Source organism: Podarcis muralis, chromosome 2 (assembly GCF_964188315.1).
Source record: "Podarcis muralis chromosome 2, rPodMur119.hap1.1, whole genome shotgun sequence".
Taxonomy (NCBI): domain Eukaryota; kingdom Metazoa; phylum Chordata; class Lepidosauria; order Squamata; family Lacertidae; genus Podarcis; species Podarcis muralis.
In genome coordinates, this window is record NC_135656.1 from 7,150,782 (window position 1) to 7,173,544 (window position 22,763).

A 22,763-nucleotide genomic window follows, 5' to 3' on the forward strand; every position below is an offset into this window, starting at 1 on the left:
TGCACCATACACATTTTATCACCCTCTGATCCTCAGCTTCAGGGTGCTTTACTTATTTCAAGCAGGTTACTAGACCTTAAGGTTACTGAAGTAAGTTTGAAAATGTCTAGGACAAAAATTCAGAAGACAAAGTAGAGGCTGAATAGGATTTCCAGTGTCCAAGACACATAGCTGAATATTCTGGGTAAACACTGGGAGGGACAAATGGCTATCAGAAGCAATATGTGAACAGACAAGTGCACAGTTGTTTGACCTGCTTCATTCATAACCACTGTGGGATCTACAGATGGAAGGTGGCATACAAATTTAGTAAATAATTATGGCCAGCTTTACATGGCACTGAAATCTAGACATTTTAAACGCAAACAGCCCCACCTCTGTTCTGCATGAACAGAGAAGTCAGAGTTATAACCAAGCCTAGACTGCAGTAGTGTTAGGAGTAGGAATGTACGGATGTGTCCAGGGCTATATTTAGGTTTGATGAGGCCCTAAGCTACTGAAGGTAATGTCCTTTGTCAACAACAAATTGTCGCTGTTTTTTGTGTTGAATGTATGCTATATGGTAATTTATGGACCTAATAGGTTTCTAAAGCCATTTGCACATAACAAAATATGTATTTTATCAAAGTAATTGATATAGAAATGAGCAAACCAATGATATTTTAGGGAGCAGGCTAGCAGGCGGGGCCCATTACTTACATCATAGGAGTCTACACAACACAAAACACAGTTGCTGTGTGTAGCTTTTATTTTATTTGTTTTTTATCCTATATTTTGGAAATGTACATTCAGGTTTTTTTTCTTTTAAAATTTATTGGGGCCCCCAGGAGAGTGGGGCCCTATGCCAGTGGCGGAGCTTCATGCTCTGGCACCGGGGGGCGGAGAGCAGGTGGGGGCAGCAGGGGCGGGGGGCAGCCGCGATAGCACCCCACTAGGATCACGCTGCTGGGGGCAGTACGTTCCCCCCTCACTCCTCTTCCTCCACCGGTGCCCTAAGCTATAGCTTGTTTAGCTTATACGTAAATCCAGCACTGGGTGTTTCTCAACCCACCTTCCTCTAGTATTTTCCATTGCACAGCTATTGGTTAATTTTGCACAAGCCTTTCTTCAGTTTCTCTGTCCAACATTATGGAAATAACTTTTCTAAGCATATCATAGCGCTTGAGGTGGGAGAGAAGTTCCATTCAGTTCATTCTATAGGCAAATCTACCAAATTTGCACTTCCCAGACCAATATGCAAATCGATGGCCTGCGGTGAATTTTTTCCTAGGGGAACAGTTAGGGCCAGAGGCGCCAGCTTGTGAGGGTGATGGCAGGGTTGACGTCAGGTGTGTGAGCTTCCTGGGCTTTGGGAAGAAGGCACCAGGGGAACATTTAGGGCTCTAGCCTAGTTCCCCTAGTCCACTGACTGCACCCCACTGATGCAAACCAAAATACAGCTATCTTTCAGCATTTGCAGTTATCCAAATTTTGTGATGCAGTTATCTAACCAAACAATGGCTACCAAAAATATATATGTGCATATATTAGGGGAAATTATATCAAGGTGGCATTGTTTGTGCTTCAAGTATCTAGACTGAAGATTCTGGGCCATGGAAAACAGGGTATGAATGAAAAGGGTCAATCAAATGAAGTTGTTTAAAATTTTGTTGAGTAGCCAGTCATTTTAATTATTGTTTTATTGGGGTTTAAAGAGTGTACATTGCCCTGATATTTTATCAGAGGGTGGTGTATTAATACTTCTATAAATAAAAATGTGCACACATGTCTATCTGATTTGCTCATATATGTTTATATATTGTGTTCTGATAGTCATTTGCCCCTCCCAATCTTTAAACAGAGTCTTCAGCTATGTGTCTTGAAAACTGGATATTCTGTTCAGCCTTCACTTTGTTCAAGCATTTACAGAGGGGGAGCGCTGTTGGTTTTAAGCAGCAAAATCAACTACCTTAAAGATAAAATTAATGAAGTGGCTAACAGCTCATCACAAAGCCATCTGCCTGGCTCCGCCTTCTGCCATGACTCTGCCTCTTGGCCCCTCCCCAAAGTTGCCAGCCTTAATTGCTATAGAGTTAACATATCCTGCCTGTAGCCATTCTTCTGTGAATGCTTCAGAACTGTGCACACATACTTCTCTCTGCATCTATACCTCCAGGCTTTAGTTCCTTTTAAAATGAGGGTGTAAAGGTAAAGGTAAAGGGACCCCTGACCATTAGGACCAGTTGTGGCCGACTCTGAGGTTGCGGCGCTCATCTCGCTTTATTGGCCGAGGGAGCCAGCGTACAGCTTCCGGGTCATGTGGCCAGCATGACTAAGCTGCTTCTGGCGAACCAGAATGGCACACAGAAACGCCGTTTACCTTCCCACCAGAGTGGTACCTATTTATCTACTTGCACTTTGACGTGCATTCGAACTGCTAGGTTGGCAGGAGCAGGGACCAAGCAACAGGAGCTCACCCCATCATGGGGATTCGAACCGCTGACCTTCTGATCGGCAAGTCCTAGGCTCTGTGGTTTAACACACAGTGCCACCCGTGTGCAAAAATTCTTGTTTACTCAGGAAATAGGTATATGTGGAAGAGACAGTAATTTGAGAACTCTGCTTGGTGGCAAGCAGCTTTTTGCTACAAGTGGGCAAACCGTGGATTCCAGCCTCTGCCTTTGTTCCTTCCCAGTGCAAAACTGCAACCCTCCATGTGGAAACAGATTTAAACTTCCCATAAAAGTGAGGAAAAACCAAAGGGCTGAGTCTGGTGGAATGAATCCATTTGCCCAATGGAGATTGGCTGTCACAAACCAAGGTTGTTTGGAGAAAGGCATAGGTTGGAGGAGGAGGAAGCTGGACAAAAACACCCAAAGTGTTCTGGCTTTGGAATCCTTCAAGTTAGATCTTGCCTGCCCTTCAGCAACACAGGCATGTGTGTGTGGTTTGCTAGCTGGGATTATGATGCCTTTGAGAGTTACTGAGCTGAATCTCGTCTTTATTAGGTGCAGTCCGGGCACCCTTCCTCTGTATCATGACAGCATCAGTCATCCTGTGGGTATGTGCCAGAGGTCAGGGAGCTGCTACATGTTGAGAGAGAGAGAGAGAGAGAGAGAGAGAGAGAGAGAGAGAGAGAGAGAAGGAAAGAAAAAAGGAAGGAAGGAAGGAAGGAAGGAAGGAAGGAAGGAAGGAAGGAAGGAAGGAAGGTAGGTTTTGGATCTAGGTGGAAATAGGGAATAGCTCATGGGCAGAGCTCATATTTCCATGCAAAAGGTCTCGGGTTCATTTCCAGGTGGGATGTTAGGATTTCACCCCTCCCTACGCTGCAGTTATAGGCTTGTTGGATCACGTGTCTGTATGCAATGCATTTCAGCTGCTGATTGTTTGAGCTATATAAGCGGAAAGGGAGATACGCTGTTAGCTCCCTACCTCCCACTGTTCTCTCACAGTGATGTTTTGTTTTAGCATCCTCTCCGAGGAAGAGAAAGAAAGAGGAGCCATGTTTATTTTATAGTGTTTGTACTGTTATGTTTGATTTCATTACACTAAATAAGGATTAGATGTTACACCTCAAGGCTAATGCTTCTATTTTGGACTCTGCTGGTCACGTGCTCATGTCCCAGGAGGCTTTGGGTCGCATCAGTGTGACGGGAGACCGGAGTGAAGAATCCTGGGCGACACTGCATTGGGGAAAGGCACAAGGCCTCGGCGTTATCTCCCAGCAGGAAGCACCCCAGTGTGCTGATGTTGGTTAGCATAGACATTTCTGAGCCAGATGGACCAATGGGGGTGGTATGACACTAACCTGCCTTGTAGAGTTGTTGTAGGGATTACTGAGGTGTAGGGACATATTTTCCACCTTCTTCCCCACTGTGGTAAGATGCATCATATTTCTGTTTAAATTATAGTCTTTATTTCTAAACTTGCTTCTGCACATATAATGTGTGTGTGCACATTTTATGCAAAGCTGTGACCTCCTTTGCCCTCTCTCTGGGCATTGTGCTAAGGTTATCTTTTGCTAAGATAATGTCGGTGAAAAGTTTTGAATATCAAAAAGTGATAAGTAATGTTAACTAATATTAGAGAGAGATCTCTGAGAGATCTGCATTGGCTCCCAGTACGTTTCCGAGCACAATTCAAAGTGTTGGTGCTGACCTTTAAAACCCTAAACGGCCTCGGTCCTGTATACCTGAAGGAGCGTCTCCACCCCCATCGTTCAGCCCGGACACTGAGATCCAGTGCCGAGGGCCTTCTGGCGGTTCCCTCATTGCGAGAAGTAAGGTTACAGGGAACCAGGCAGATGGCCTTCTCGGTAGTGGCGCCTGCCCTGTGGAACGCCCTCCCAGCAGATGTCAAAGCAATAAACAACTATTTTACTTTTAAAAGACAACTGAAGGCAGCCCTCTTTAGGGAAGTTTTTAATGTCTGATGCTGTACTGTTTTTAATATTCAGTTGGAAGCCGCCCAGAGTGGCTGGGGAAACCCAGCCAGATGGGCGGAGTATAAATAATAAATTATTATTATTATTATTATTATTATTATTATATCCATGCACAGCTGAGCTTCCAGTCCTTTGTTGTGAGCGGTAATTACATGACTTTGCATATGCATGGCAACAACTCAAGCCTGGTCTTCTTTCTGCTATACCTAGGAACTTGAAGAGGTGATGTCACAAATCAAGGACATCTCTGTCGTGGTGGGAATTGATAACAACCGATACAACCCTGACCCTCACCGGATCGTGGAGGATGTGAGAGCTCAGTATGAAGACCTGGCTATCAGGAGCTGGGAAGAATTAGAGGCACTCACACGAAGCAAGGTACACACCTGCTTGTCAATGAGAACTTCCCCCAAGCCCTTGATGGTGTCGCCAGTCCTAATGGAAAGACACAGCAAAGGTGGAGGGCTTAAAATGCCAGAGCTCCTCAAAGAGAGAATGCAGAAATGGATGGGTGAAGAACTGAATATGAACCAACCTGATCTGACCTCCCAGACTAATGTGTGGAGATGGGATAGTCTGAGAGCTGGTGTGGTGTAGTGGTTAAGAGCGGTAGACTCGTAATCTGGTGAACCGGGTTTGCGTCTCCACTCCTCCACATGCAGCTGCTGGGTGACCTTGGGTCAGTCACACTTCTTTGAAGTCTCTCAGCCCCACTCACCTCACAGAGTGTTTGTTGTGGGGGAGGAAGGGAAAGGAAAATGTTAGCCGCTTTGAGACTCCTTCGGGTAGTGATAAAGAGGGATATCAAACCCAAACTCCTCCTCTTCTACTACTAATACATACATATCTGATGTAGACCAGAGAGTGGGGGATTTTAGTCTAATTCCCACAAAATGATTATCTGCTCTGAAATATTAACCCACAGAGGAATTTGCTGGATGCTTTACAGCTGGCCTGACTATATTTCTCTCTTCGTAAAACATACATATATAGTATGTTTCTTAGAAACCTGGAAAAGTAGCATGAATTTAGGTCGTTTGAATCACAACCCGAATAGCCCATGGACAGGGCTATTCTTTTAGTATATGCCCCGCACTTAGGAAAATGACAGCTGCCTGGTTCCAACATGGCACTGCATAGCCTGCAAAAATATACAGATAGGACAAGTGGCAACAACAGATAAATGGAAAGGGGTAGACCTGATTCGTCCTTGGTGGGCAGATTTGATTGTCATCTCCCAGTGATGGGAAGGAAGTAAACAGACCTCAGGAATTTGGCATGAATGGTGATACCCAGATCAAGCAAGATGAAGCGGCAAGGAAAGAGGAAGAAAATAAGGATGAATAATGGGAAAGGGGAAGCACAAGAAGAAAACAGATTTATCATTCAGTTGGGAGGGATTACATGCTGCCACTTTGGTCAAAAGGGTAATTCTATATGTGTGTGCTAATCCCCGGGGCTCAAGAGTTCTTAGAAAGGAAGGAAGTTTTACACGGAAAGTCCCAGCGGTAATGAGTTACAATCATTGTTGCAGGTTTTCTCAGAAAGGTGTCTTGTTTATGGCCCCTCCATTCCTTGATCCTCTTACTTGGTGCCCATGCATTGCTTTGTTAACAGGAGGGTAATATATTTTCATTTTCTCCTCCAGCTGAATGAAAGAGAGGTGCTGTCTGCTAAGTATGGTGACCATCTGCTTCAAGACCGGAGGGTGATTGCTGAGTTAAACATACAGATCCAGAAAATGAGGTCCTGCATCGTGTCCTTGAAAAGCCAAGTAAGATGTGGCTGGTGGGAGGTGGGAAAACAAGTAAGATGTGGCTGGTGGGAGGTGGGAATGAGAGGAAAAAACCCAAGACATATGCCAAATCAAGATTTCACATAGATGTTGTACACACACACACTGTAAAAGTGCATGCTTTTTGCTATTCTAATATTATATTCTAATTAGGTGTATATATGGCTGTAGCGCTGTGGGTTAAACCACAGAGCCTAGGGCTTGCTGATCAGAAGGTCAGTGGTTCAAATCCCTGCGACGGGGTGAGCTCCCGTTGCTCGGTCCCTGCTCCTGCCAACCTAGCAGTTCAAAAGCACGTCAAAGTGCAAGTAGATAAATAGGTACCACTCCGGCGGGAAGGTAAACGGCGTTTCCGTGCGCTGCTCTGGTTCGCCAGAAACGGCTTAGTCATGCTAGCCACATGACCTGGAAGCTGTACACCGGCTCCCTTGGCCAATAAAGCAAGATGAGTGCCGCAACCCCAGAGTCGGTCACAACTTGGCATAATGGTCAGGGGTCCCTTTACCTTTACCTATGGCTGCAGTGCTTGACCTGTCCACATTCATGATGAAATTGATGCAATATGAACAGCTGAATGTTACAGCAACTATGAAGAAAGACTGCAGAAGAACAGGGGTGTGGTCTTGGCAGTATTCATGCTAGAGGGGCCATAGCTTAGAACACATCTTTTACATACATAATGTCCCTGGTTCAATCCAAGGCTTCTCAAAAACTGAGCCAAGGATGAGTAATTGTGATCTTCCTGGTGTTATTGGCCAAGAACTCCCACTGTCCCTTGACCATTGGCCTTGATGGCTAGGGCTGATGGGAGTTGAAATCCAACAGTATCTGGATTCCCTGGCTTAAACATTCCTGGCCTTAACTAACTTATACACCACACCAAGACCAGCCTGCCCCTGAGGTAGACCAAGGCAGTTGCCTTGGGCTATGGCATTCAAAGGGGAGGCACCCCTGCAGGCATCCCACCCACCTCTACCACTGCCAGAGAAGCAGTGGTGGTACTTGCAAGATCTCACTGCTACTTCTCCCGAGGTGGGGGACACCTCCAACTCCCACTGCCACAAGGGGAAGCAGCTGTGGCTTCCAGGTTCCAGCAAGATACTGTGGGCTTCTTGCAAAATCATGATGAAAGCCGCAGCTGTGTGACCCCAGGAAGTGATGCTTTGGTGGGAGAGGGGATAGTGGCAGTGATGCTTCACCTTCCTGGTTGCCTCAGGTGGCGAAACAGGACGGGACACCCCTGCACTACAGGAACGTGGGGATTTTGTCTCACAGGACAGGGAAAGTGTGTGGTGTGGAGGAACATTAGTAAAATTAGTTGCAATAGGATCAAAGGACAGCATTTTGCCTGCTATGTTTTGTTAACCTACTTCGCATATCTGATTTATTGCAAGCCGGCTCTTCCAGATGATCCATTTATTCAGCATTCTGATCTGCATCCACAACGTTTACACAGTGGTTAGACTATATTCGGTCTTTATTAAGCATTCATTCTCATTAGTTTGCAGGCAATTACACGCTTATGAGGATTCACCCTGCATTTGCCTTAATTTTCTTGTTTACACTTCTTCCTGTTAGTCATTCCTTCACCTCACACATTTCAATGCATCTCTCCATTACTTTCTAACCTTATTAAACTCTGAAGTTTTTCCAAAGTGGGTTTGCTGTGACAGAGACCTTTAATCCACTTTATATGCATAAACCCAAAGTTCTGGTATGCACCCGAATCCCTCCTGCAAAATCTGGCAGTCTGGAGGGACCCAGAGCCTGACAAATTTGTTATTGCGTGGACAGGCGGAGTCCCCAGATCCCGAGTGGTCCCCCCCACCGTCATGTGGAATAACGACTCAAGACAACGTGCTATGGGATTAAATTGGCCACAACTTTATTAAATTTCAAATGTGGGTAGACCTTGGCTCAGGCATTGGGCGTTCTCCCTCCCCAGTCCCCAGCCGGGGACCTAGGGAGCATCAGGGTTATCCAGTGTGTGGGGGGGGGATGGGCTGGCTCTGGAGAACATATGTTCAAGCAGAGACAGCCGCCCCTGTTACGCCGCAGCCGCAGGGGAGAGCAATGATGACCTTTCGGCGTACGGTCAAAGCCTCCCTTCAGAAACCCCCTTTAACGGGGAACCCTGGTATCGCCGCCGCAAAGAGGAAGATGGACTAAAGGATTCCGCCCAAGGCCTGATACCGCCAAAGTTGTGACGTTTTGCTACGGGAAAGGCGAAACCTGCCAATGCAGGGAAATTCCTTTCCGGCCCTTTAACCTTATCGCAGCAGCGCCCGCATACCTGTGGAGAAAGGTTAACCTGCAAAACCCATGAAGAAAAGTTAACCTGCAAAAGAAGACATTAACTGAGGGTGGGTAGGGTGGGAGAAGCTCTGGAACCAAGTGAGGATTACCAGTTAAGATCCTCCCTCTATTGTGTGGGCAGGTAATCCCTCCCCCTACCTGGCCTGGTTCCTGGTTTCCCTGGCAACGCTTCCCCCAGGTGGGATTGGACAACTCACTGAGGTAGACGGGGACCTCCAGGTATCCCACCTGAGGGAAGGCAAAGCCTATGCTGATGGGGCCACTCCAGATCCAGGGCTGCACGCGTCCACGCAAAGGGCGCCCCCCGTTTTAAGCGGGGAGCGGTCATTGTTAATAGATGAAATTATATATGGGTGTCTCCAGACTGTCTCTCTATTGCTGGAGGGATTCAAGTGCATACCTTGAAATTTAGGTTTGTGCAATTAAGGAAGATTCAAGTGCTCTGTCACCCTGGTGCAACAAATTCACTGAAAACAACCAGGAATGTTTTTGCAGTTAGGAAAGCAGCAGGAGAAACACATTGAAAAGTGTGGTATGACTGCATCATTAATGGATGGCATGCAAACAAACCCTCACGCAAATAAGGATGAATGCTCAATAAAGTCTAGCTATAGTCTAACCTCCACAGAAGCTCTGAGCAAGCAAACCAGGACGATTGCTGAATGAACAGTTTATCTGGAACTCAATATTGTTGCTTTTCCAGCATGGTTTGGGAGTAGTTGTTCTCAAATTTCAAAACATGATTTGTTACACTGGTAAGTCCATCTCTTCCCACCCTCCTCTATCTCTTCATCCCTCTCATGGGAAGTGTTGTAGTCTTGCAAGGGAACTAACATCCCCCGGGAGTGCCCATCTCCAGAGAGAACATACCTGTGAGTGACCCATTCAGCATTTCACTTGGGTCTAATGGAAGGCAGTGAGCAAGAGGAGAGCATGGAGAACTCCCAAGCCACGTGCCCTCATTCATCACCTTCCATGTTGCCTTCTGTCCATTCTAGTGCCTACGTCTCGAGGAAAACATCAAAGAGGTTGGAGCGCAAGGTGAATCTGCACTCAATGATGCCAAAGCCAAACTGGCTAAGTTGGAGGAGGCTCTTCACAATGCCAGGCAGGACTTGGCTCAGCTTGTCAAGGAGTATCAAGAGCTGATGAATATCAAGCTGGCCCTGGACATAGAGATTCTTACCTACCGGAAGCTGATGGAAGGGGAAGAAATCAGGTGTGTAAACTGATTGGAAGCCACTATGTGCGTGATTTGAACAGAGGCCAGAGCTGAAAACCATTTCTGTTCAAAATTCTCCTCTGGAAACTTTGAGACTGAATGTCCTGCCTGCAGATGGTATTTGTATATTCAGCTGTTTGACATCTTAGGACATTTCATGCTTGATGTTTTTCAAGAAGGGAAACAATCAAGAAATGTCTACAGCTGCACTCCCGGGAAAGTGCAGGAAGGTTCTACGCTTTCCTTGACCTGGAGTTTGTAGATTTTATTATTATAATTATTATAATTATTATAATTATAATTATTATTTTTATTTTTATTATTTATTTCATTATTATTATTATTATTATTATTATTATTATTATTTTATTTTTTGTTTTGAATGACTTTGTTTTGTTTTGTTTTATTTTATTTTATTTTGTTTTGAATGACTAAGTTCATTCCCTTAATTTCAATGGGTCTGCTTTGAGTAAACCTTAATTAAATGCCACCCCGCCACCCCTAAGGAGCTAAGGGACTTAGATAATAGGTTCCAGTTTCTGGCACATGACAGACATCCTGGTCTGAGATCCAGCCATGCTGGGCTACTTACCTAAAGTCATACCTCTGAAAAAGTATGTTGTAAAACATCAAACCAAATCCAAGGCCTGCTTCAGAGATTAATTCCAACACAGAGAGAAGAGATGCATTAACCATATGGAGGGATCTGTATCTTTGCTGCAGGGCACTGGGGCTGTGCTGATGCCCCCAACCCTGATATTATATCTCTTCCTTACTCAACTTCCAAGTGTCAAGATGAAGCCTACATGTGTAGACCTTTATCTGGCTTGGAACCCTGATTGAACAGGCTTCACCTATCAGATATCCTTGCTCAATGCATGAACACTGGGGGCCCAGTGTAGGTACTGGATGACCTTAAGGGCGGGCCAACTTTGCAGCCCTTGTACACCTGAAGACCCTTCACATGAGTAACATATGAAACAAGCTTCTAAGTGTTGGAACTCTGAAGGTTCCTAATCCACCAGCATTCTACACATGTAGCAATGATAGCTCCTATTCAGATCCCAGACTTTTTAACCAAACTGTGGAACTCTACTTCTTTAGATGTTTTTCTTCTTCTGTAGCTTACCTCATTACCTTTTCCCTTCACAGCATGGAGTCCCCACAGCCTGCTGTCATTAGCAGAATCTACTCCATGCCAAAGCACTGTAAGTTTATTTTTGTTGTTGTTTGATTGATTACCAGCTATGCTCATTATTCTGAAGAGCATCCTACATTTGACCAAGTCTTTCTAAAAGCTGAAAAGGAGATTGAGCTGAGAAGCAGCAGCAAGAAGGACTTTGGGCACCTGCCCAAAGTCCAGGTCCTTGCAGGAGGCCCACTATCAACACCTAAGGCATTCAGGCCCTGTTGCTCCTCCCACTCACTGTCACTGCTTATTTACCTGCCCTCTAGATGCATGCAATTATTGACAAGACAGAGCAGATAGAGCAGCACCCTCCAGTTGCCTTGCTCTTTTCATATCAGTGGATGATTAGACAGGGCCCAAATGGAAAAAGAACAGCAGTTAAGGAAGTGGGGACAGTAACAATGAGGTGGTGAGCCCACTCAGGGAGGTCCCACTAAGGTCATCTTGCCCGAGTGCCCTCCCCTCCAAAATAAAAACCCTGTAGCCAGCACTAGAGGGATGCTTTAGACACAAATACTTAAGTGGAATGTCCTTCAAAATGAGAAACACTACAGTAAAAGTGTGAGGACGCAGGTGGTGTTGTGGTCTAAATCACTGAGCCTTGGGCTTGCCGATCAAAAGGTTGGCGGTTCAAATCCCTGTGATGGGGTGAGCTCCCGTTGATCAGTCCCTGCTCCTGCCAACCTAGCAGTTTGAAAGCACGCCAAAATGTGCAAGTAGATTAATAGGTACCACTCCAGCAGGAAGGTAAACGGCGTTTCCATGTGCTGCTCTGGTGTCGGTGTTCCATTGCACCAGAAGTGGCTTAGTCATGCTGGCCACATGACCTGGAAAAACTGTCTGTGGAGCAGACAAACGCAGGCTCCCTCGGCTTGTAAAGCGAGATGAGCACCACACCTCCAGAGTTGTTCACGACTGGACTTAACTGTCAGGAGTCCCTTTACCTTTACAGTAAAAATATAAGAGAAACCTCCCAAAACTGCAACCATCCTCTCTGTTTTTCCTTCACAGCTTCATCAAACACCAACATCACAACCACCTCAAATGCGGCAAGCATAGCAAACGAAGTTTCAACAGATAACATGAACCGTAGCAGAAGCAGTTTGGAAAGTGGACTTTCTAGAAGTCACAGTGGTGGAAGCAGAGGGTTTTCCCATGATGATTTCTCTAGAAGCCATAGCAATAGAAGTGGAGGTCCTTCAGAGGGTATCTCAGAGGCTTCAAGAAGTCACAGCAGTATCCGCAAAGGTACCTTGGAGAGTAGTACTTCTAGAAGCAGTAGCAGAAGTGGAAATTTTGCAGACATTGAAGACACCATGAATAGCAGTGTTTCTAGAAGTCAGGGTCATGGAAGTGGGAGTTATAGAAGCCACAGTAACAGGAGTGGAGATAACCTAGAAGGCAGCCTCTCTAGAAGCCAAAGCAACAGAAGTGTTGGTTTGACTGACAGTGTATTCGCTAGAACCAACAGTGGCGCAAGTGAAGGTGTCCAAGAGGGCAACTATTCTAGAAGTCAAAGCAGCAGAAGTGGAGACTTAGCAGATAAAGTTTTTGCTAGAGCTCATAGTGGTGAGAGTGAAGGTGTCTCAGGGGGCAGCCTTTCTAGAAGCTATAGTGGTACCAGTGCATCCTATGTGGAAGGTGGCCTTTCTAGAAGCGAAAGTAATGAAAATGAAATCCATGGAAACTATGGAAGTGAAGCATGTGTTGAGCCTAGTGTTTACAGAATGAACAGTGCTGAAGACGGTGGGGTCCCAGTGGGTAGCATAGCTAGAAGCAATAGCAGGGCAAGCAGCTATGTCTCAGGTGGTAGCCATTCTAGAATCCAGAATGATAGTAGCCATGGAAATGAAGGGTATGCTGAGCCTATTGTTTCTAGAACCAACAGTGCTGAAGATGGTGGAGTCCCAGTGGGTGGCACATCTAGAAGCAATAGTAGGGCAAGCAGCTATGTCTCTGGTAGTAGCCTTTCTAGAAATGAGAGTGATGTTAGCCATGGAAATGAAGGGTATGCCGAGCCTATTGTTTCTAGAACCAACAGTGCTGAAGATGGTGGAGTCCCAGTGGGTGGCACATCTAGAAGCAATAGCAGGGCAAGCAGCTATGTCTCAGGTGGTAGCCTTTCTAGAAACGAGAGTGATGTTAGCCATGGAAATGAAGGGTATGCCGAGCCTATTGTTTCTAGAACCAACAGTGCTGAAGATGGTGGAGTCCCAGTGGGTGGCACATCTAGAAGCAATAGTAGGGCAAGCAGCTATGTCTCTGGTGGTAGCCTTTCTAGAAACGAGAGTGATGTTAGCCATGGAAGTGAAGGATATGCTGAGCCTATTGTTTCTAGAACCAACAGTGCCGAAGATGGTGGAGTCCCAGTGGGTGGCATATCTAGAAGCAATAGCAGGGCAAGCAGCTATGTCTCTGGTGGTAGCCTTTCTAGAAACGAGAGTGATGTTAGCCGTGGAAGTGAAGGATATGCTGAGCCTACTGTTTCTAGAACCAACAGTGCTGAAGATAGTGGAGTCCCGGTGGGTAGCATATCTAGAAGTCATAGTGGGGCAAGCAGCTACATCTCGGTTAACAGCCCTTCTAGAAGCTACAGTGATGAAAAGGAAGACCATGACGGCTCTGCTGAGTCTGCGGTTTCCAGAACCAACAGCGCTGAAGATGGTGGCGTTCCAGTTGGTGGAGTTTCTAGAAGCAGCAGCAAGGCCAGCCGAGATGGCTCACAGGGTGGTTCTTTTAGAAGCAGAAGTGGAGGCTTTGCAGACACTGTCTTTACGAGAGCCCGCACTGAAGGTACACAAGAGAGCAACCTTTCTAGATGCTCCAGTGGTACTAATGCAACCTTTATAGAAAGTAGTGCTTCTAGATGTCATAGTAGTGGAGGCAGAGGCACCTCAGAGGGTAGTCTTTCCAGAAGCCAAAGCAGCAACAGTGGAAGATTTGTAGGTGGTGGCCTTTCAAGAGACCACAGCAGTGAAAGCAAAGAAAGTCATAGCGATAGAAGTGGAAGGTTGGTAGATGATCACAGTTATAGTGAGGCCCATAACGTTATCTTAGAGTCTGGTCTTTGTAGAAGTACAGAAGCCAAAGGCGATAGTTTTGCTAGAAGTCACAGCGGCGAGAGTGGAGGCCCTGTGGAGACATCTACTCCTATTTGGATTCACAGAAGAAGTGGAGATGCTATAGAGCCAAGCTTTTCTAGAAGCCACAGTGGAGAAAGTGGGAGCTTTAAACCAGCTGATTTTTACAGAAGCTCTAGTGAAGTAAGCAGAGGTGCCTCAGAGGCTAGTCTATCTAGAAGCAGCAGCAAGGAAACTGAAAATATCCCAGAGGGCACAGTTTCTAGAAGCTACAGCTATAGATGTGCAGTTATTTCACCCCCTAATTTCTCCAGAACTGAAAGCGAAGATGCTCCAGAAAGCAGTCTGTCTCGAAGCCACAGCTCTGAAAAAGAAAATGTGCCAGAAGTTGGTCTCTCTAGAAGCTACAGCGGCAGAAGTGAAGAGGCCCTAGTAGATAACTTGTGCATAAGCCACAGTGGTGGACATGAAGGCTTCCCAGAGAGTGGACCTTTGGTGGAGAGAGGCCTTTCCAGAGCCCAGAGTGATGAGCCAGCAATTGGAATCCCTGTCTGTATGGTCTATGAATTTAGCACTGATGAGCACCACCACCTTCCAGCTGGTGAAATATGCTACTATGTTGAGTCTGGCTCTATGGAGTAAGTGTCCCAGGAGCACATGACAGGGATCCAGATACCTTCTTCTAGAAGCCTCATTCCATCCATTGACTCATGGTCCACAGATGGAAATCCACATTAAGCCTTACACTACTGAGGTTAACCGTTGGAACTCAGACTCCTACAGGTGGCAATGAAACCTTCCTTGTCTCTTAGGGTTTGTGGGGGTCAAGTTCACAGAGTAGTATTCTCTGTGGTGAGGGAAAACTAGTATTGGAGTTATAATACCAGCATTACCTATTAGAAGAACCTAGAAGCCCAACAGAATAGTCTTTTGACTTGTATTATAAACAGTGCCCTTTCCACCTTCTTTCTTTTACTTATACTCAAAAAAATTAATATGTAGATTAAATTATTTCTGGGCTTTTTGAAATACAAGTGGTGCTCAGCAAGGGATTTTTTGTGTGTGAAATGCAACCAGTGGGGACATTTCACTGCTCCTCGTCTGGCTGCTTTTAGGGACACCATTAGGCTCTGGCAAACTAAAATATGTATCTCACAAGTCAGGTCATGGTTGGGCCTTGTTTTGCTAAAACTGTGTTAAACACTTGCTTTTTTAATAGGCCCATGTTACACTTCATATACTTCAGCTGCCAAGGTTTTTTGCATGTGAGCTATTCCACGACTCTTGCATACAGATAAGCACATGTCACATGGGGTCTTAACTTGTCCCCATCTGGACAAGACCCGGTCTATAACGGATGTAGAATTTAGTTCTTCCATCCCAGTTCTTCAGAGTACCTGCCAGTTGCCTGAGACAATACCACAGACTCTTATTCCCTTATGCTCCCGAAGCAGAATGTGAGCATATACAATCTCCAGGTTAGATGCCATGAAACTCCTGGTGCAAAATAGATGCAAAATTAGTGTTTGTTAACCATGCTACCATTAGGAATACAGTGGTACCTCTGGTTACAAACTTTATTAGTTCCAGAGGTCCGTTCTTAACCTGAAACTGTTCTTAACCTGAGGTACCACTTTAGCTAATGGGGCCTCCCATGGCCGCCTCACCGCCGGCACGCGATTCCTGTTCTCATCCTGGGGCAAAGTTCTTAACCCGAGGTACTACTTCCAGGTTACTTCGGAGTCTGTAACCCGAAGTGTTTGTAACCCAAGGTGTTTGTAACCCGAGGTACCACTGTAGCTGGTAAGGAATTGTCCATTTGTATTTGCTTTGAGAGAGCACCATAAGAGCCAGACAAAAAGTACGTGCACCTCACTGATTTTCAGCATAAATTCTGGGCTAACTGCCTACCCAAACATAGTCACATGCTAGCATGTTGTAGATTCAGGGAACAATGGAGTTGGTAGGTGGGCAGAACTCTGCATGTCTATATGAGCTTAGATAGGTGTTGGTGTAATGACTATAGATAGGTGTTGGTGTAGTGTTTCTTTTCTGTATCAGCAAGTTGTAGAGCTGAACATGTGTACTCAGATCCAGGGACTGTGGAGTCCAGTGATTAGAGACTGAGCAATTAACTTAAGCCTCATTGTGTACTTCAGCTGCACTGCTGCTACAATGGCGCCATTCCATTGCCCCTCTATTTCTGCTTATGGATTAGACAAAGTGATGGAAGCTGATCATAACTAAGCCTGGAATCCTGTGCACCCTTACCTGGCAGTAAGACCCAGTGGGACTTACTCATGAGTAGGCATGCATAAGATTGCACTTGCAAATAGAGAATAATATATTCTTTTTTAAAAAAAAAAAGAAAAAGAAAAAACCCAAACAAATTAAAAACAATATGCACATGATAGTTAAGCCTAGTTGGTCAAGGAGGGAAATAGTTAGGCAGTGATTACTAACTCAGAAGAGTAATGCCAAGAAAACTGAGAACAATGTGGAAAGTTACTGGGGGGGGGGGGAGAGAGAGAGAGAGAGAGAGAGAGAGAGAGAAGGCAGGGGACTGACTGTGGAATGTGAAGTGAGGAATGTCTCCAAAGAAAGAGAAAATGGGACCTTTCAAGTTTGCCTTGATCACAGGTCAAGGACATGAGCCCTGAATTGTATTGGCCTATTTCTCAGGTGAGGATTTTGCTGCAGGTGTACATATTGCATATGGAAGTCAGCTGTTAAAGTAAAAGACAAATAGCAGATCTGAGGTTAGGTGCTATTCTCGTAGGATATTTATTAGTATTTGCTAAGATGATACCATTAGCATTACTCATATATTTGTATAACTTATTTTGGTTCTTCTTAACTTAATGCTTAGTTTTTCCTTTGTTTGCAACTAAATATATAACCTATAGGGGAGCATTTCTACACATTGGGGTCAAACTTTGCCATCAACCTGCACTCCTGCAACCTTATTGGTATTGGATCTTGATAGGCTTTGTGCCACAGCCCATAATGGGAATATAAAGGTGAACAGGCCAATGAGACCACAATTGATTTTCCCCAATGGAAAATTTCTAGGTCAGTGAAGACACCAATCTTACGCCATGTTGCGGAAGAGAAACATAGTTAATACATACGTTGCATATTTTCTGCTCTAAGAGGAGTTGGATAGATGCAACAACTTACTAAAAAGAGAAGGTTGACCTCCAGTGCTTGGCAGTTTTTAAAGCACCCTGGGGAGTTCAAATTTCACAGCCACTGACCCGTGCAGTAAAATCTGCTCATCTAAAGGTAAGACAGCCAGATTTGGGTTTATCAAAATTTTAAGTTCGAGAAACATCACAATAACTAGATGGCAACTTAAAGCAGATGAGATTTCCAATTCTTTGCCCATTGTTCTCACTTGCGTAAATTTCTGTGGGCAAGGTATTAGTTACTTGGGAAGCCTGGTCCATAAGGTTGCATGATGCTGTTGAAGAAAAGATCCTCTTTGTTTATTTCGGTTGCATTGTATTAAAACATGGCTGTGTTAATAAAAGCACTGAGCTATTTAAAAACAAAGTATGAGAAGTGTCATTCATTCCTCGAAAAATACCTGATTCCTATACCAAACATCTGCTCTTACATTTCAGCAGCAAAATTCCAGGCCCACTGACTGTTCCATAGAACCCACACTTTGGATATCTAAAGCGAGTTATCATTAAGCTTTTATGTTCAGCTCACAAAGTACCGTATTTTTTGCTCTATAAGACTCACTTTTTCCCTCCTAAAAAGTAAGGGGAAATGTGTGTGCATCTTATGGAGCGAATGCAGGCTGCGCAGCTATCCCAGAAGCCAGAACAGCAAGAAGGATTGCTGCTTTCACTGCGCAGCGATCCCTCTTGCTGTTCTGGCTTCTGAGATTCAGAATATTTTTTTTCTTGTTTTCCTCCTCCAAAAACTAGTGGTCTGGTACATCTTATAGAGCAAAAAATACGGTACTTTAGCACTACCTAATACAAAAGATCCTTGTGTGTTGGATTTGCCAAATGTCTCCTTTTAAAATTTTTAAAGAAAAAAACAGATACTTTAAAATTAGGGAGGGTCATATAAAGTGTGTGTGTTCCACAGAAGACAATATACAATGTTTTTGCATAAGACTGAAAAGATCACATGCCTACTTCTCTGGAAGGAACTAATATCAGCTACTGAGGCTCATGACCCTTACCTACTTGAATTATATTAATTACTCTATTTATTGCAATCAAATATCTTAACACCATATAAAGTCCACATAAAAGTCCGAGCTTCCTAGCCTATTGATGAAAGGTGAAAGCAAGGATATGAAGCATGGGAAAGGCAGCACAATATCACCACTTGGTACTTTTGCTAAAATGCACAAAATTCAAAATGTATGTTAAATATCTTCTTCTTCTTCTCTGGCGATCCCTCATAGCCGAGTAACATTGTCTTCCATAAACACAGTTTTAACAGTGAGTCCGTAAGTGACTATGGAGTCCAATTCTGGATCCACATGTCCTTCCACAGTGGGGACATAGGTTTCAGGGCAGGAGTTGATCACGGTGAGGGTTTGCCAAATGTGCCTTCCTCTTAGCATGTTTCTCCCTTTCATTTTCAAAGCCCATGACATCTTTGGTAAAGGCTGTTCTCCCATTGGAGCACTCACAAGCCAGTGTTTCCCAGTTGTCTGTGTTTATACTACATTTTTAAAGATTTGCCTTGAGAGAGTCTTTAAACCTTTTTTGTTGACCACCAGCATTACGCTTTCCATTTTAAAGTTCGGAATAGAGTAGCTGCTTTGGAAAACGATAATCAGGCATCTATCTACACAACAGGACACCCAATGGGCGTTTCTGTCCATTGCACTGCCCTCTACCTTTTTGTTGTATTTAGGATGTAATTTACCCCCTGACAATTCAATCTACTGAAGTGGAAAAAAATGTTACTACTTCCCATATGCAATTCTATTCACTCCTATGGAGTGCACTGGGGGGGGGGGGCAAAGGGGTGCTGCCATCCTCTTAGGAACATAGGAAGATTCCTTACACTGAATTGGAAGTCCGCCCATTGGTCCATGTACAGTGGTACTTCGGGTTACATACTCTTCAGGTTACATATGCTTCAGGTTACAGACTCCACTAACCCAGAAATATTACCTCGGGTTAAGAACTTTGCTTCAGGATGAGAGCAGAAATCGTGCAGCGGCGGCACAGCGGCAGCGGGAGACCCCATTAGCTAAAGTGGTGCTTCAGGTTAAGAACAGTTTCAGGTTAAGAACGGACCTCCAGAACAAATTAAGTACTTAACCCGAGGTACCACTGTACTGTCTACGGTTAACAGGCAGGGTTTCAGGCCAGGAACACTCCCAGCCATACTTGGAGGTGATGAGGATCGATATTGAGACTTTCTGCATTCAAAGGAGATTCTCTACTATTTGACCTACAGCCCTTCCACCCATTCTTGACACAGGGTGGTCTACTCTCTCTGGCAGTGATGTTCCTGGGATGCAGAATGAATATCCACACAGAACACTATAAATTCCCAGGAGTCCTTGCTAAACGAAAACCCTTCCATTGTGCATATTTAACCACCCTGCATAATAATGGCCATTTTGCCTGTTCAATAGTTTCTCCAAGCCGGTAGCAAGCAAAACATCTCATTCCCTTTCTTTCCTAGTTCATCCCACATGAACTGAGAAAAGTCAAAATGTCAAGTTTTTGGCTGTCTTTAGAAAACAAACATCATCATCCAAGGATCAGGCTTTAGTTATTCGACCGCAATGTGTATTCTTAGTCACCATAAAATGCAGATACTCGTCTGCAGGGCAAACAACTTTTGACAGATTAACATTGTGATAGGAGTATTTCCAAATGGAAATAGCGAGGCAAACAAGGTGCGTCAAAACAGCAATAAGAGGCTCTCCAGGAGTGACTCACCAAAGAATTGACTTCATGCTTGTAGTCACTATGGGGAAAGTTTTGAGCCAGCCCTGGATGGCTTGCATTCTGTTCAGGGAAGGTAAGTGAGCCTGAGCTGCTGCCTTGAAGCATTCTGGGAAGAGATCTTGGAGCCCCTTTTGGAAGAGAGCCATGCAGTAGTTCACATACATAGACAGGAGGACACCTAGACCTTTAATTATCTATTTTTTGTTTGAGATTTGGGCCATCTGCTTGCAGGAAAGGAACTTTCTGTTGTTCAAGAAAGGAGGTGAAATATTACTGGTACCTCACAGCAAACATCAGGGTTTTTTATACTGGCAGATGTGGAGCAGTAAATGTAGAAATGTTCTGGTTAGCCAGAAGCGGCTTAGTCATGCTGGCCACATGACCAGGAAGCTGTACGCCAGCTCCCTCAGCCAATAAAGCGAGATGAGCGTCGCAACCCCAGAGTCGGTCACGATTGAACCTAATGGTCAGGGGTCCCTTTATCTTTTACTGTTCAGCACTTTGAAGCCAACAATGTATAAATGTTGCAAAAAAATAATGTGGGCATAAGGAGCACCCGTCCCATAATAAATACTTGTCCAGAAGCACCCTAGGAGGAATTCATAGTAAGAGCATCACACATAAATAGCCAATCCCAAAACTGCATCCATACATTTTCCCTACTAATGCAAATAGCAGCTTGAGGAAGAGGGCTGATTTTCATCAGGAAGCCAGTATGGGTCTCTTTAAAAAGCCTTCCCTATTGCTATGTGCCTGATTTGAATGGAGTATTTGTGCATGTGTGTGTGTGCGCACAGATGATTCTAGCCTGGCCAAAAGATGAATGAAAGGGTGGTGAGGCCCAGCTGAGAATGTCTCCCTTCAACACACTTTTCATTCATTCATTCATTCGTTATGCAAGAGTAGGTGGATCAAACAAAGGGGGGAGCCTATGGGCTCATATTTCCCTTGAAGAATATTGCGAGGAAGAAGACCACCCTAAAGATAAAGGTAAAGGGACCCCTGACTGTTAAGTCCAGTCGTGAACGACTCTGGGGTTGTGTCGCTCATCTCACTTTATTGCCCGAGGGAGCCGGCGTATAGCTTCCGGGTCATGTGGCCAGCATGACTAAGCCGCTTCTGGCTAACCAGAACAGTGCACGGAAACGCCGTTTACCTTCCCACCAGAGTGGTACCTATTTATCTACTTGCACTTTGACATGCTTTCGAACTGCTAGGTTGGCAGGAGCTGGGACCGAGCAACAGGAACCAGTCGCGGGAATTCGAACCGCCGACCTTCTGATTGGCAAGCCCTAGGCTCTGTGGTTTAGACCACCCTACTCCTTCATAAAATTAAAAAATGTGGATGTCTGGACACTTCTTCAGTCAGCAGAAGAAATTTCTCCTGGGCTCCCTCTGCCTGGCTTGTTTACCCCCTGCTGTACACAACTAAGTCCAAAGGGGCGCACAGTAGGGATTCTAGGTACAAAAGAGGGCAAACTTTTGCATCTTTAATGGTTGTAGAGTTGGGGGAGCTTTGCAGTGCTAGCATACACAGAAAATATTAGAAGGGAGGGCAGAGGAGGAGTCTGTGCTCATTGAAGCAACCGCTTACTACTCCCTTTACCAAAGGTTCACACACACTGCACGTTATACAGTGGTACCTCGGATTACATACGCTTCAGGTTGCATATGCTTCAGGTTACAGACTCTGCTAACCCAGAAATAGTACCTCGGGTTAAGAACTTTGCTTCAGGATGAGAACAGAAATCGTGTAGCGGCGGCGCAGCAACAGAAGGAGGCCCCATTAGCTAAAGTGGTGCTTCAGGTTAAGAACAGTTTCAGGTTAAGTACAGACCTCCAGAACAAATTAACCCGAGGTACCACTGTATAAAGTGTGCCAGTCCTCTCCTCACCCACCCTGCCATACACCTCAGCCTATGGGAATGAAAATTCGCACGTATCTACAGTGCCCTCTAGCCTTCAGAAGCAGACATTCGCTCCCTTCCAACGGCGAACAATGCAGGACTTGTCTTGTCGAGAAACTTCCTGAAATGAAAACGGGCATGAAAGTGGATTAGAGGCTACGCTCTGAATAGCATCTCTGTAGACTGAGAGGTGGGGCTGAGGAACTGGAGTGAGAGGGCGGGAGGGAGGGCTGGTGATGCTTCCACAAATCAAACAGTGAATTATTGAGAAGCTGGGGGGGGAGCAGGGGACACGTTTTAATTTGGCACCAGATAGACAAGCTAAATATTTGAACTAGTTTAGCAGAGCAGGACTGGGGCCAATATTGAAATGAAAAATAGCAGTTGGCTGTAGACAAGGGGGACAGGTTGCTAGCAAGGTACGCAGGGCTGCTTCTCATAGCATTGCTGTGAGCTGTCCAGGTATGTTCTCCTCATTCCAGCTCCCAGCAGTCCTTGAGGCCTGTATGAGTCACTGTTTACCTCCTAGCTGTTACCACACAGAGAAGCTGGGCAGGCCATAGCAACCTGGCAGCTAGGACGGAACTGAGATGCGAGCATGCGCGGTATTCACTCGTTGCCCTGCATGCGATTAAAATGGTGTGGAGCAAAGAGGTGCCATCGCTGCTATCATATTCCTTGCTGGCTCAGCATGTCCATGAGGAATGGCCAAAGCAAAGAGCTTGTTCTACATCTATAGTGCAATGAGAAGGGGTTTAAATCATAGGGGGAACCTACACGTAGAGAGCAAGGGATGCAGGTGGCGCTGTGGGTTAAACCACAGAGCCTAGGACTTGCTGATCAGAAGGTCGGTGGTTCGAATCCCCACTACGAGGTGAGCTCCCGTTGCTCG

General features: G+C 45.2%; 1 protein-coding gene across 1 annotated transcript in view; it reads left to right on the forward strand.

Annotated features, from left to right (window-relative positions):
* The window catches only part of LOC114593011 (uncharacterized), a 50,505-nt gene extending 32,925 nt beyond the window's left edge, over positions 1 to 17,580 (forward strand). Inside the window, exons 5-9 of the mRNA XM_028721473.2 lie at positions 4,634 to 4,801; positions 6,072 to 6,197; positions 9,533 to 9,753; positions 10,909 to 10,964; positions 11,957 to 17,580. Coding sequence (XP_028577306.2) covers positions 4,634 to 4,801; positions 6,072 to 6,197; positions 9,533 to 9,753; positions 10,909 to 10,964; positions 11,957 to 14,667 — 3,282 coding nt within the window. The 3' untranslated portion in view covers positions 14,668 to 17,580. The remainder of the gene's footprint in view (positions 1 to 4,633; positions 4,802 to 6,071; positions 6,198 to 9,532; positions 9,754 to 10,908; positions 10,965 to 11,956) is intronic.
* The last annotated feature ends 5,183 nt before the right edge of the window (positions 17,581 to 22,763 follow it).